The 13,468-nt window shown below is 44.8% G+C and overlaps 1 protein-coding gene across 1 annotated transcript in view; it reads left to right on the forward strand.

The window, feature by feature from the left end:
* Nucleotides 1-10,230, forward strand: part of LOC116855484 (neurogenic locus notch homolog protein 3-like) — a 75,994-nt gene extending 65,764 nt beyond the window's left edge. The window contains exons 43-51 of the mRNA XM_032838268.1: nucleotides 3,838-3,983; nucleotides 4,447-4,574; nucleotides 5,310-5,454; nucleotides 6,383-6,515; nucleotides 6,835-6,996; nucleotides 9,071-9,186; nucleotides 9,282-9,400; nucleotides 9,608-9,656; nucleotides 9,706-10,230. Coding sequence (XP_032694159.1) covers nucleotides 3,838-3,983; nucleotides 4,447-4,574; nucleotides 5,310-5,454; nucleotides 6,383-6,515; nucleotides 6,835-6,996; nucleotides 9,071-9,186; nucleotides 9,282-9,400; nucleotides 9,608-9,656; nucleotides 9,706-9,891 — 1,184 coding nt within the window. The 3' untranslated portion in view covers nucleotides 9,892-10,230. The remainder of the gene's footprint in view (nucleotides 1-3,837; nucleotides 3,984-4,446; nucleotides 4,575-5,309; nucleotides 5,455-6,382; nucleotides 6,516-6,834; nucleotides 6,997-9,070; nucleotides 9,187-9,281; nucleotides 9,401-9,607; nucleotides 9,657-9,705) is intronic.
* The last annotated feature ends 3,238 nt before the right edge of the window (nucleotides 10,231-13,468 follow it).

A 13,468-nucleotide genomic window follows, 5' to 3' on the forward strand; every position in this document is an offset into this window, starting at 1 on the left:
ATTGTCAAAGGTAGAAAAACTTATACACACTTTTATAAATTGCCTCTTTCCCTTTTGGGATGAGATGGAGAGATTTTTGGTTCATTTATTTTAGAGGTTAGCTCACAAACACTAAACCTCCAACTATTGTTCTTAGTGCGACAAAGACACTATGAAAGATATGAAGACAAGTGCAATAGGAAGAAAGAAAAGAATATATAACAAACTGGCAGAAGCAAGTGCCACAAGAAAAAAAAAAAAAGAAGTCTGGATGGTTCAATATAGGAAGAAATTGAAGGATCAGGGAGACTTATGGGAAGGTTGTAATTTTTTTTTTTTGAGGCTTGATGCATGTTTATTTAAAACAAACAATGGAAAGTTTATCATACCATTTGCAGCAACCCAAGCAATATTTTCTAGCCATTACAAAACATATTAAAACAAAATTTCTAGATTGCCTTTGACTTTTATGTCTCTTTCTGAAAAGCTAATTTCACGAATATGCTTGGTTTCTCTAATACAATAGGGGCAACTCACATTAGAGAACAGAAACAGTAAACTGTGAACTGAGTTGAGGGGAAGTTCCTGAGGTTGAAAGAGCAGATGTGCATAAATGTGGAAATGAAAATCATTGTCAGGAAAGACATATATTTTGTCAATTTTGGAAAAGTAAAGTGAGGAAACGAACTAATGCCTTCTATTGCCTTCAGGTACTTCCAGTGGTAGTCTAGATGCTTGAAATAGATGATTCCATCTTATCCAGAGTCTCAAAAAAAAAAAGCCCTGTGAAGTAGATACATCATATACATTTTTGCTTGTTTGCTTCAAGTTTTTATTAAATTCTACTTAGTTAATATATGGTATAATATTGGTTTCAGGAGTAGAATTTAGTGATTCCTCACTGACATCCAACAAGTGCCCTCCTTAGTACCCATGACCCATTTAGTAATCTACCCACCTCCTCTCTATCAACCCTCAGTTTGCTCTCTATAGTTAAGAGTCTCTTATGGTTTGCCTCTCTCTCTTTTATTTTCCTCCTTCCCTTGTGTTCATCTGTTTCCTTTCTTAAATTCCACATATGAGTGAAATCATATGGTATTTATCTTTCTCTGACTTATTTTGCTTAGCATAATACACTCTAGCTCCATTCACATCATTTCAAATGGCAAGATTTCATTCTTTTTGATGGCTGAGTAATATTCCTGGGAAAGTTTTTATTTATTTTATCTTTTTATAATTCTATACACATTTTATTTTATTTTATTTATTATATTCAGTTAGCTGATATATAAAAAGGTTGTATTTAAACAGGAACTTGAAGATAAGTAAAATCTTATTGGGTTGAGATGTTTGGGGGAAGATATTAAACAATGATTCTTTTTTTTTAAATTATTTATTTTCAGCATAACAGTATTCATTGTTTTTGCACCACACCCAGTGCTCCATGCAATCTGTGCCCTCTCCAATACCCACCACCTGGTTCCCCCAACCTCCCACCCCCCCGCCCTTCAAAACCCTCAGATTGTTTTTCAGAGTCCATAGTCTCTCATGGTTCACCTCCCCTTCCAATTTCCCCCAAATGCCTTCTCCTAACTCCCCATGTCCTCCATGCTATTTGTTATGCTCCACAAATAAATGAAACCATATGATAATTGACTCTCTCTGTTTGACTTATTTCACTCAGCATAATCTCTTCCAGTCCCGTCCACATTGCTACAAAAGTTGGGTATTCATCCTTTCTGATGGAGGCATAATACTCCATAGTGTATATGGACCACATCTTCCTTATCCATTCGTCCGTTGAAGGGCATCTTGGTTCTTTCCACAGTTTGGCAACCGTGGCCATTGCTGCTATAAACATTGGGGTACAGATGGCCCTTCTTTTCACTCCATCTGTATCTTTGGGGCAAATACCCAGTAGTGCAATGGCAGGGTCATAGGGAAGTTCTATTTTTAATTTCTTGAGGAATCTCCACAGTGTTCTCCAAAGTGGCTGCACCAACTTGCATTCCCACCAACAGTGTAAGAGGGTTCCCCTTTCTCCACATCCCCTCCAACACATGTTGTTTCCTGTCTTGCTAATTTTGGCCATTCTAAGTGGTGTAAGGTGGTATCTCAATGTGGTTTTAATTTGAATCTCCCTGATGGCTAGTGATGATGAACATTTTTTCATGTGTCTGATAGCCATTTGTATGTCTTCATTGGAGAAGTGTCTGTTCATATCTTCTGCCCATTTTTTGGTATGATTATCTGTTTTGTGTGTGTTGAGTTTGAGGAGTTCTTTATAGATCCTGGATATCAACCTTTTGACTGTACTGTCATTTGCAAATATCTTCTCCCATTCCGTGGGTTGCCTCTTGGTTTTCTTGACTGTTTCCTTTGCTGTGCAGAAGCTTTTGATTTTGATGAAGTCCCAAAAGTTCATTTTCACTTTTGTTTCCTTTGCCTTTGGAGACATATCTTGAAAGAAGTTGCTGTGGCTGATATTGAAGAGGTTACTGCCTATATTCTCCACTAGGATTATTCTTTTAATATAGATCTGTGATTATTTCTACAGTCATGTATGCCAGACCAAGAGTTCAGACCTTTGTTCAAAGTATTATTTAGCAACATAATACTTTTTCAAAATATTTCACATTTAGGAAATTAATGTGAAAAAATGTAAAAGCAGAGTGGTACAGATTGAACAAAGGTTGAGTTCTAAAATCCCCAAGGCTCCCCTGTGTAACCACAGGCTTACAGAGTGCTTTGGACAATGAGATATGGAAGACTCCCAGGGTCTCAGCAGAGACCTGGTCTAGATAAGCCAAAGAATTTATTGGAGTTCAGGATATTACAGAGGGCTTCACCATCTAGAACCTGACTCATGAAAATGCTATGTGTCATTTCAGTATTGAGTAATTACCTTTCTTCTCCACAGTAGAAATAATTATTCTTCTTGTTAATGGTCCCTAAATTCATTTGGGGAAAGAATATGACCATATTAGCAAAAGGTGTCAACTCTCAATCCATTCAACAAGCTCTGCTGAGTTCTTTTGGTTACTATGTACCATACATGTAAGTGATTATCTGCAGGAGCAGACAAGGGCTAAACTTTAAATGACTTTTTTATTCTCCCTGAGCAGATGAAAGTTCCAACAGGGGTGAACAAACTGGAATTGCAGTGAATCCTAGTCAACTACAAGGCCCCAATCTCTACCTCCCCCCAGCTGGCTCTCCTAGAAGAACAATCACCTAGACTCTGTTAGTCTCCCAAATAAAATCTGAACCTTCCCCACTCATCACCTTCTTCTCTGCTGAGAATCCCTGTTCTCTTGGCTCTGCCATCCAGTCCAGACCATCCTTCAAGCTCCTTGAGAGGCCTTTAGTCTCTGTAGCTCTCTCTATTTTCTAGAGATGGAGGTCTGTGCCAGTCCTTCAGAAATGGTCCCCCATGGCTTTGTGGGATGGAGAATAGGAACAACACTTTCCATTCCATAACGTGTCAAGTGCTTTCAACTACATCCATAATTCTCAGCCACAGCTACACATTAAAGCCCTCAAGGGACTTAAAAAGTAGGTGTTCTGGCTTCACCTCAGAGGTTTCTATATAATTTACCTAGAGAGTACTTGAACATCAACATTTTTTTAAAAGCTTCTCAGATGAATCTAATGCAAAGTCAGGGTTGAGAATCATTGACTCAAAAGATCTCATTCAGTCCCCACAAAGACTTCTAAGGTCAGTACTTTGGTAAATGTGAGTATCTGGTCTCCCCATCTAGATCACAAACTCCCTTTGGACAGGGACAGAGAGTTTACCCATGTCTCTGGCTCACTATTAGGTGTGTGTGATGGGCTATGGGACTCCTCTATCCCCAGGTGCCTCCAACTGCACGTGTCGGGGCCTGAACAGGGTCTTCCAGAAGTCAGATGGTTCCTGCATCTGCCAGGCAGGACATGAGTCCTATAGCAGAAGGGGCCTGGAAAGTGAGGAGAGCAACGGTGATGAAGACTGTCAGCCCCAGGTAACACCTTGGCCTCAAGAAAGGAAGGCTTAAAGACTGAGGAGAGATAGCATGCCAGCCACTTTTTATTGGCTGTCTGGTTAATGTTCAGTCCATTGTGCTGGGTGGATTACCTCCTATACAAATGAGAAGACCTCAGAAGGATCATATGGCAAGACACATTTCTCCTTATCAGAGACCAACACATCTTCAGCATTCAATATAAAGGATCCAGTGTCCCCAAAACTAAACCTCCCAAACATCTCCCTCAGTCAGCAAACTTGTTTTCTATTACTTACGTGGGTCCCCTCTATCCTCAAGCCTAATCCCAGTCTTAGGACACTGACTAAGTGACCTCGCAGAAGAGACTGTTTCTCCAGAGGCCCCACTGTGTCTCTGAAATTTTCTTTGATGCAGAGAGTGCCCCAATCCTTGGCCTACAGGGGGTACCAGAGCCAGGACTCTTCTCTTACACCTCCCACAGGTGGTAGAGCGATGCTGGGCTGGAGAAGTTCGCCTGGCTGCCACCCGCAAGTGTGTGACCCCACAACTGCATGACTGCTCTTCCTTCTGTCACCCAGTGGGTGGAGAGCTCAGTGCTGAACTGGGCATGTGAGTAATGAAAAGCTGCTGAAAACAAAATCAATCCACCATCACCTGAAAGGTCCTGACTGTCCCCAGAGAGCCCATCTGGAAAAGTTGGGTAGGACCCAGCCCTGATGGGAGACTAAGCCAAATACAAGCTCCTTCCAGAAGCTTCCCTGTTAGCATTTCCCAAGACGGAGAGCTAGGCTAACAACAACCAGGTCAAGCAGCCCAGAGCTGAGGAGGTGCTGGCAGCAAAGCAGAGTGAGCTCAACACCCCAGGTCCCTGAGCCAACTGCTAGGAGTGCCCCTGACTAGATACCAAGCCAAGAAGGATTCCAATTTTATCTGACATTCCAGTCTTCCACCTGACTTGTGGACCAGAGTTCCCCAGCACGCAGAGCTGGGGAGCCACTGTGCTGGGAGGCCCACCGAATAGAGTATGCCGGGCTGAACAGCATTCTCTCACTTCGCTCTGGCCTCAGCAGGGAACCCAAAACAAAAATTCTGAGCCTATCAACTAAGATTTGTCCCAGACATTGATCCCATTTTGGGAGATGCCTAGGCTGGTACAGAAGCAGGAGCTAGAAGAGTGCATTTTAATGAGTCATCATGGACCTCCATTCAAATTATAGTCACTGCTTAGGAAGCATAGACACCTCATATCCTTCTGAAGGGGCCTGTACTAGCATAAAGGTATCAGGGGTGCACAGCTGCTCCATACCCATCAGAGCAGACCTCCCATCTTCTCCTCTCCCACAGCTGCCAGTGCCAGGAGTATGTCTCAGCCGAAGAGCTCTGCGATGCCCAGTGTCTGGCTAGGGCCCCCCAACTTGCCCTGGCCTGGGGTTCCAGCAGACAGCTGATTCTCAGTGTGAAGAGTGAGACAGGAGACAGCGACCAGAGTGTAAGTCCAGTTCAGAGAAGGGCTGGGATGGAAGGGCAGCCTCTACCTGCTAAGGACCCAAGCACCCTGGCTGCAGAAACCAGGCAGCAGAAGGGAAAGTCCATTTGCCAACCAGTTTTTCCTAGTCTGTTGCTATCTGTATGAATTTCCATTCTGTAAGCTGGAGGGAAAGGCAGAAAAGAAGTGTATTTGTTGGTACAATAATGTCAACCATCTGGTTTGAATGCCAGAAGAGAGCTGAGAAAGCATCAGCTTGGCTTTACATAAGTGTGAAGTGAGGCCCAGGGACATGAAAGCTTTCACCATGGTCACAAAAATGGTGTGAGCCCTGCTGGAACCAAGCCTGGGCCTCTCATCCCAGCCTAGACCTCTGGTCAGAGAGCAGAGCCTTCTCTTGGCCACCATCATGTTGGCTGTGACTGTCTTCAGGGCCTCAATGCTTCATCGAGGTTGGAGGGGCAGAGGATCAGGGCCAGTGCAGATCTGGCTCACCCTGGACATTTGCCTACCACAAGGTTCTAGGTGGCTGTGTCTGTTTGCCATTGAAAGAAGAAGGATCACTGCTGTGGCACTGGAGAACAGATTTGGGGTGATAGGAAGATAAGTGTTCTGAAGAAGTTGTTCTGTTAGTAGGAATTTGGAAGTAGCGAGAAAAGGAGCAAACAGTGACCTGGTACAAGGACCAGAGATGAGTCAGGGGTGTTTTCTGGAGATAAGGAGAAGCCCAGGGCACAGGAGGCCGCCTGAGCAAGTTTCACTGAGGAAGGAGACATGTCCTGATGGAGGCTGATAGTGGGCATCCTTGAACCCTGCATCACCAGGGGCTCTGCTAAAGGACTCAGTTTGGGTTTCTGGCCATCCATCATTGCAAGCCTCTCTGCACCTCCTGTCCTCTCCAAGTATATAATGCTGTGTTGCATGTTCTCAGGAAATAGTGAGCACTCTGGGTCCAGACCAGTTCTTCCAAGGGAACGCCAGGGTCCATCTGGTCCAATGTGGCCCCCATGGCACCTTTGGCTTTGTCATCTCCAGAGTGGACATGCTTGGCTCCTTCCTCCTTGGTAAGTGGAGGAGGGTACCAAGCCCAGGCTTTCTCAGAGAGTGGGAGGAGTAAGGGGCATGGCTGCATTCTTCCACTAAGAAATGGGAAGCTGGGTCCCCCACCTATGGCCCCTGAGAAACTTTTCAGTCCTGTGTTGGTGTTCAGGAGGTGAGAGTCTGGCAGGGACCACAGAAGACCTTGTCCTTGGGGAGGTAAGGGCCCCAGAAGGGCTGAAACTCCTAAAAGGGAATCGAGACAGGATATGGTCAATAGGTGAGTATGTGTACATCCCCAGACAAGCCAAGGTCCCACAGCTTTCCTTCTCCAAATTCTCCCAGGACCACCTGTATCCCAGCCCTGGCTGCAAAGGCATCATCGGACTACAGGACTGGAACACTCTGTCCCTCATGACCCCCACATCCATCCCCATATTCCAAATCCAGTGGTCTGCCTGGCAGAGGGGGATGTGATTCTTTTCCAGCTTCATATTCTTCCCCACAGTAAGTTTCCTACTTCAGTACATTGGACCCTTCCTCTGGCCTGACTCTCTCATCCCTCCCCTGCCTGGCTGTCCTGTGACTTCACATACTGACCACACCTTTGAAGTGGCAAGTCACAGGCCTGTGTTGTGCCCCTATTCTCAACCTGATTGGTCACTTCACTGTGGGCTTCCATGCACTTTCTCAGAGCAGATGTTCCAGTCCAACATTCTGCAGCTCCTCCCTGCAGCCCATGAGGGTCAGAGTTCTATGCCTTGGGTGGAGGCAGGGACTCACTTAGGGGACCTCTTGTTTGAGCCAGTCCTCCTGCATGTCCACTCTGTACCACATGGTCATCAATCCAGGGCCTGAAGCACCCCAGAGGCAGACTACTCAACCCCTCCTGGCAGCCCCCTACATCTTCAGATACCTTGGTTTATAAGGATTGTCTTCCTTGCGATGAGAAGAAGCCTGTCTCCTGTGACTCCCATCCCTGGGAACCTCAACAAGACAGTTTTCCTCCATGAGACAGCATTTACTGATAGAAGAGGGTCTCATCCCCTTTGGGCTCAGTGCCACCTTCCATGCATTGAGCACAGCTTGGGCCCTTGGTAGACCTTAATTTCCTCCATTTCCCCTGCCAGGTACTTCCCTAGGGTGCTGCTGTGGAGTGGATGGGCAGTCCCCACACACCCAACCCACCTACTCACACACAGATGACAGATGTACAGTGCTGTCCCACTAAGATGCTCCAGGACACTAAATGGCTGGGCTGAGACAGGGATAGTTCTGCAGCTCTAAAGACATGAGAGAGGCAAGAGAGAAGCCAGCCCTGGGCTGGCTTTTTTTTATCTTCTCCAACAGATTTCTTTTTTAAAGGAATGGATTTTGAGGAGAAAAAAACAAAGGCAGAGAGGTATGGAATAGAAAATAAAGGCAAATATAAACTGTTCTGCTAATTGTTTTATAACCACAACAAATTAGTACAGATAATGCTGTGTACAAACAACACAATAAAGGTTCAAAGATTAAGGTGCTCCCTCAGGCAATGCTGAAAATAGTGGTCTCTGGTATTTGGAATTTATGCTTCACTGGGCGTGAGGCACAGCCATGCTTTTAACCTGATTTAAACAGAAGAATGGCCCCTTGGCCCAGGTAGAAATAGTTGAAGAGTTTGGTTTCATGGGTCACCTAACTACTGAAGTTCCTCCCCACATAGCAGTGCTAAGGCGATGAGCATCCAAGGGGGAAATAAATCCTGGAAATGAACTCTAAACATTTATGCACTGGTTTCCAGGCCAGGTTTCCTGTAAACCCACTGGGACCTGGGAAACCTCCATTCCCTCTAAGCCTTGGTATTTACATGTGTGGAGTGAACCCAGTTGCATTCCCCCTTCTCCACACAGCGGGGAGGTGAGATCAGAGTCCCATCTTTTGGGAGGAATGGGAGTGCTCAGAAGAACTGACACCTGTGCATGGGAAAGACCTCCTGTGCTGAAGGAATGGCCTGGCTGGGCCTGTCTGTATTTCTGCCAGACTTCCCATCCACCACCTTAGCTGCTCCTTCTCTTAGTCATCCCACACAGCATGTATTGAGTGCCTGTTGTGTGCACACTGCCTGTCAGGGGTACAGAATTGAAAGGGTCTCGCCTCTGAGAGTGCCAGGGCTGCCAGCTGTGCTCTTGCACAAAGGGCATGGGGGTGTGGGGGCCCCTGTTCATTGTGTTTCAACAATGTGCCGGTGCGCTCATTTCTTAGGCCAGAGGGAGAAAGGGTCTTGCCCTGACACTAAGATTTTTTTTTTTAAGATTTTATTTATTTATTTGACAGACAGAGATCACAAGTAGGCAGAGAGGCAAGCAGAGAGAGAGAGGGGGAAGCAGGCTCCCCGCTGAGCAGAGAGCCCGATGCGGGGCTCGATCCCAGGACCCTCGGATCATGACCTGAGCTGAAGGCAGAGGCTTTAACCCACTGAGCCACCCAGGTGCCCTGACACCAAGATTATTAAATGATTATTATCATAGACATGAAAGGATGAAAAATGCCATTTCGTTGAAAACATATCTTCTCAGTTTGCTCACTCTCCCACGGACAGAAGCTGAGCTGTCAGGATGTGAGCTGCCCAGGCCTGGGACTGAGGAGGCCCCTGGAACACAGCCCCACCCTGCTCTTTCTCCAGATCGCTCAGCCAGCCACTATCCTGTGTACCAGGTGCAGCATCTGTTTAACAGCAACCCCCACTGGGACTTTGGGGCCTTCAGGAGACTCAGGCACTTGGTACAAGAGACTCACCTCAACTTCTCAAGGTAATCTCAGCTAAGCTGTCTGGGAACTTGGAGGGGCCATGGTTCCTCATGTGTAAGACAGAGCTGGGGAGGCACTACGAGGACCAGAGGAGGATGGGAAGCCACCAACAGTGTGGGAGGTTAAGGCCAGCAGAGACCAATGGCAGGTGAGTCCTCCTGAGTACGTGGAGGGGAAGGGTTTGGGAGTCATGGACAGCTTCCTTGGGCCACATTATTCCTGTGCGTGGGAAGGGGTCCTGCCACAGGTTAAGGTCACTCACATTTAACCTGATATGAACAACCCAGAAAAGCTGACTATCCCCATATTCTGACCCTTCATCCCCCAGGTTTGCCCACCAGTTCCTAGATCCAGGTACATATGTGTTTCGAGACAATTTCTGTATTTGGAGAGGGCACGGATTGCATGGAGCACTGGGTGCTCCAAATGCTGCCTGAAAGCTTCATGGTGGTGCTGGTGAAGAAGAAAGGAGTGGCCTGCAGTTCCAGTCTATCCCCTGTACAGCCCTCCTCCCCATATCAGCTTACCAGGCATGGGGTCCTCAGGCAGAGGCTGCCAAGCCTGGGCCCAGACTGGGCAGTGATCACAGGTACTGACCTTGGACCAGAGTAGCCAAGACCCAGAGGGGGCATGGGAGAAGCCTTTCACAGCAGGACCCTGAAGTGTATGGCCAGTCCTGTCTGTTCCTTTGGGCATAGCCCCAAAGACTTCAGATGGGCACAGGGACAAACTTGTCCCTGAACTAGGGCTTCATTTGCCAGGTAAAGTAAATTGAATTTCCTTCTTGGGGTCCCCTTTCTCTCTGCCTCCCAAGCCGCTCAGTTTTGGGACCTGTCCTTATGAACATGGAGGGTGTCATGGTAAACGAGGCCAATGAGTAGAGTCATAGGCTCACAGAGACGCCTATTCTAACCTCCTCTGTGGGTTTTCCATCCATCTTCTTTCCTGCTTATTTTTTTTTGGGGGGGGGGTATATACTGGTATCTCAGTGCAGTTTTTTTAAATCATTTTTTAAATTTATTTTCAGCATAACAGTATTCATTGTTTTTGTACCACACCCAGTGCTCCATGCAATCCGTGCCCTCTCCAATACCCACCACCTGGTTCCCCCAACATCCCACCCCCCACCTCTTCAAACCCTTCAGATTGTTTTTCAGAGTCCATAGTCTCTCATGGTTCACCTCCCCTTCCAATTTCCCCCAAATGCCTTCTCCTAACTCCCCATGTCCTCCATGCTATTTGTTATGCTCCACAAATAAGTGAAACCATATGATAATTGACTTTCTCTGCTTGACTAATTTCACTCAGCATAATCTCTTCCAGTCCCATCCATGTTGCTACAAAAGTTGGGTATTCATCCTTTCTGATGGAGGCATAATGCTCCATAGTGTATATGGACCACATCTTCCTTATCCATTCATCCGTTGAAGGGCATCTTGGTTCTTTCCACAGTTTGGCAACCGTGGCCATTGCTGCTATAAACATTGGGGTACAGATGGCCCTTCTTTTCACTACATCCATATCTTTGGGGTAAATACCCAGTAGTGCAATTGCAGGGTCATAGGGAAGTTCTATTTTTAATTTCTTGAGGAATCTCCACACTGTTCTCCAAAGAGGCTGCACCAACTTGCATCCCCTCCAACACATGTTGTTTCCTGTCTTGCTAATTTTGGCCATTCTAAGTGGTGTAAGGTGGTATCTCAATGTGGTTTTGATTTGAATCTCCCTGATGGCTAGTAATGAACATTTTTTCATGTATCTGATAGCCATTTGTATGTCTTCATTGGAGAAGTGTCTGTTCATATCTTCTGCCCATTTTTTGGTATGATTATTGTTTTGTGTGTGTTGAGTTTGAGGAGTTCTTTACAGATCCTGGATATCAATCTTTTGCCTGTACTGTCATTTGCAAATATCTTCTCCCATTCCGTGGGTTGCCTCTTGGTTTTCTTGACTGTTTCCTTTGCTGTGCAGAAGCTTTTGATTTTGATGAAGTCCCAAAAGTTCATTTTCACTTTTGTTTCCTTTGCCTTTGGAGACATATCTTGAAAGAAGTTGCTGTGGCTGATATCGAAGAGATTACTGCCTATGTTCTCCTCTAGGATTCTGATGGATTCCTGTCTCACGTTGAGGTCTTTTATCCATTTTGAGTTTATCTTTGTGTATGGTGTAAGAGAATGGTCGAGTTTCTTTCTTCTACATATAGCTACCCAGTTTTCCCAGCACCATTTATTGAAGAGAATGTCTTTTTTCCACTGTATATTTTTTTCTGTTTTGTCGAAGATTAACTGACCATAGAGTTGAGGGTCCATATCTGAGCTCTCTACTCTGTTCCACTGGTCTATGTGTCTTTTTTTATGCCAGTACCATGCTGTCTTGGTGATCACAGTGTTGTAGTAAAGCTTGAAATCAGGTAACGTGATGCCCCCAGTTTTATTTTTGTTTTTCAACATTTCCTTAGCGATTCGGGGTCTCTTCTGATTCCATACAAATTTTTGGATTATTTGCTCCAGCTCTTTGAAGAATACCCGTGGAATTTTGGTTGGAATGGCATTAAAAGTATAGATTGCTCTAGGCAGTATAGACATTTTAACAATGTTTATTCTTCCAATCCAAGAGCATGGAATGGTCTTCCATCTTTTTGTGTCTTCTTCAATTTCTTTCATGAGTGTTCTGTAGTTCCTCGAGTACAGATCCTTTACCTCTTTGGTTAGGTTGATTCCCAGGTATCTTATGCTTCTTGGTGCTAGAGTAAATGGAATCGATTCTCTAATTTCCCTTTCTGTATTTTCATTGTTAGTGTATAAGAAAGCCACTGATTTCTGTACATTGACTTTGTATCCTGCCACGTTGCAGAATTGTATGAGTTCTAGTAGTTTGGGGGTGGAGTCTTTTGGGTTTTCCATATAAAGAATCATGTCATCTGCGAAGAGAGAGAGTTTGACTTCTTCATTGCCAATTTGGATACCTTTTATTTCTCTTTGTTGTCTGATTCCTGTTGCTAGGACTTCTAATACTATGTTGAACAAGAGTGGTGAGAGTGGGCATCCTTGTCGTGTTCCTGATCTCAACGGGAAGGCTGCAAGCTTTTTCCCATTGAGGATGATATTTGCTGTGGGTCTTCCATAGATAGATTTGATGAAGTTCAGGAATGTTCCCTCTATCCCTATACTTTGAAGCGTTTTAATCAGGAACGGATGCTGGATTGTGTCAAATGCTTTTTCTGCATCAATTGAGAGCACCATGTGGTTCTTCTCTCTTTTCTTATTAATTTGTTCTATCACATTGATTGATTTGCGAATGTTGAACCATCCTTGTAGCCCAGGAATGAATCCCACCTGGTCATGGTGGATAATCTTTTTAATGTACTGTTGGATCCCGTTTGCTAGGATCTTGTTGAGAATCTTAGCATCCATATGCATCAGTGATATTGGTCTGCAATTCTCCTTTTTGGTAGGGTCTTTGCCTGGTTTGGGGATCAGGGTAATGCTGGCTTCATAGAAAGAGTCTGGAAGTTTTCCTTCTGCTTCAATTTTTTGAAACAGCTTCAGGAGAATAGGTGTTATTTCTTCTTTGAAAGTTTGGTAGAATTCCCCAGGGAATCCGTCAGGTCCTGGGCTCTTGTTTTTTGATCACTGCTTCAATCTCGTTACTAGATATTGGTCTATTTAGGTTGTCGATTTCTTCCTGGTTCAATTTTGGGAGTTTACAGTTTTCCAGGAAGGCATCCATTTCATCTAGGTTGCTTAGCTTATTGGAATATAACTGTTGATAATAACTTCTGACGATTGTTTCTACTTCCTTGATGTTAGTTGTGATCTCTCCCTTTTCATTCATAATTTTATTAATTTGGGCTTTCTCTCTTTTCTTTTGGATTAGTGTGACCAATGGTTTATCGATCTTATTGATTCTTTCAAAAAACCAGCTTCTAGTTTCATTGATACGTTCTACTGTATCTCTGGTTTCTACCTCATTGATCTCAGTTCTAATCTTGATTATTTCCCTTCTTATGTGTGGAGTTGGTTTGATTTGTTGTTGATTCTCCAGTTTTAGGGTGTAGAGAGAGCTGGTGTATTCTGGATTTTTCAATTTTTTTGAGGGAGGCTTGGATGGCTATGTATTTCCCCCTTAGGACCGCCTTTGCTCTATCCCATAGGTTTTGGACCGAAGTGTCTTCATTCTCATTGGTTTC

This window comes from Lontra canadensis, unplaced genomic scaffold (genome assembly GCF_010015895.1).
Source record: "Lontra canadensis isolate GAN:19392208 unplaced genomic scaffold, GSC_riverotter_1.0 scaffold103, whole genome shotgun sequence".
In the NCBI taxonomy this organism is placed as follows: Eukaryota; Metazoa; Chordata; class Mammalia; order Carnivora; family Mustelidae; genus Lontra; species Lontra canadensis.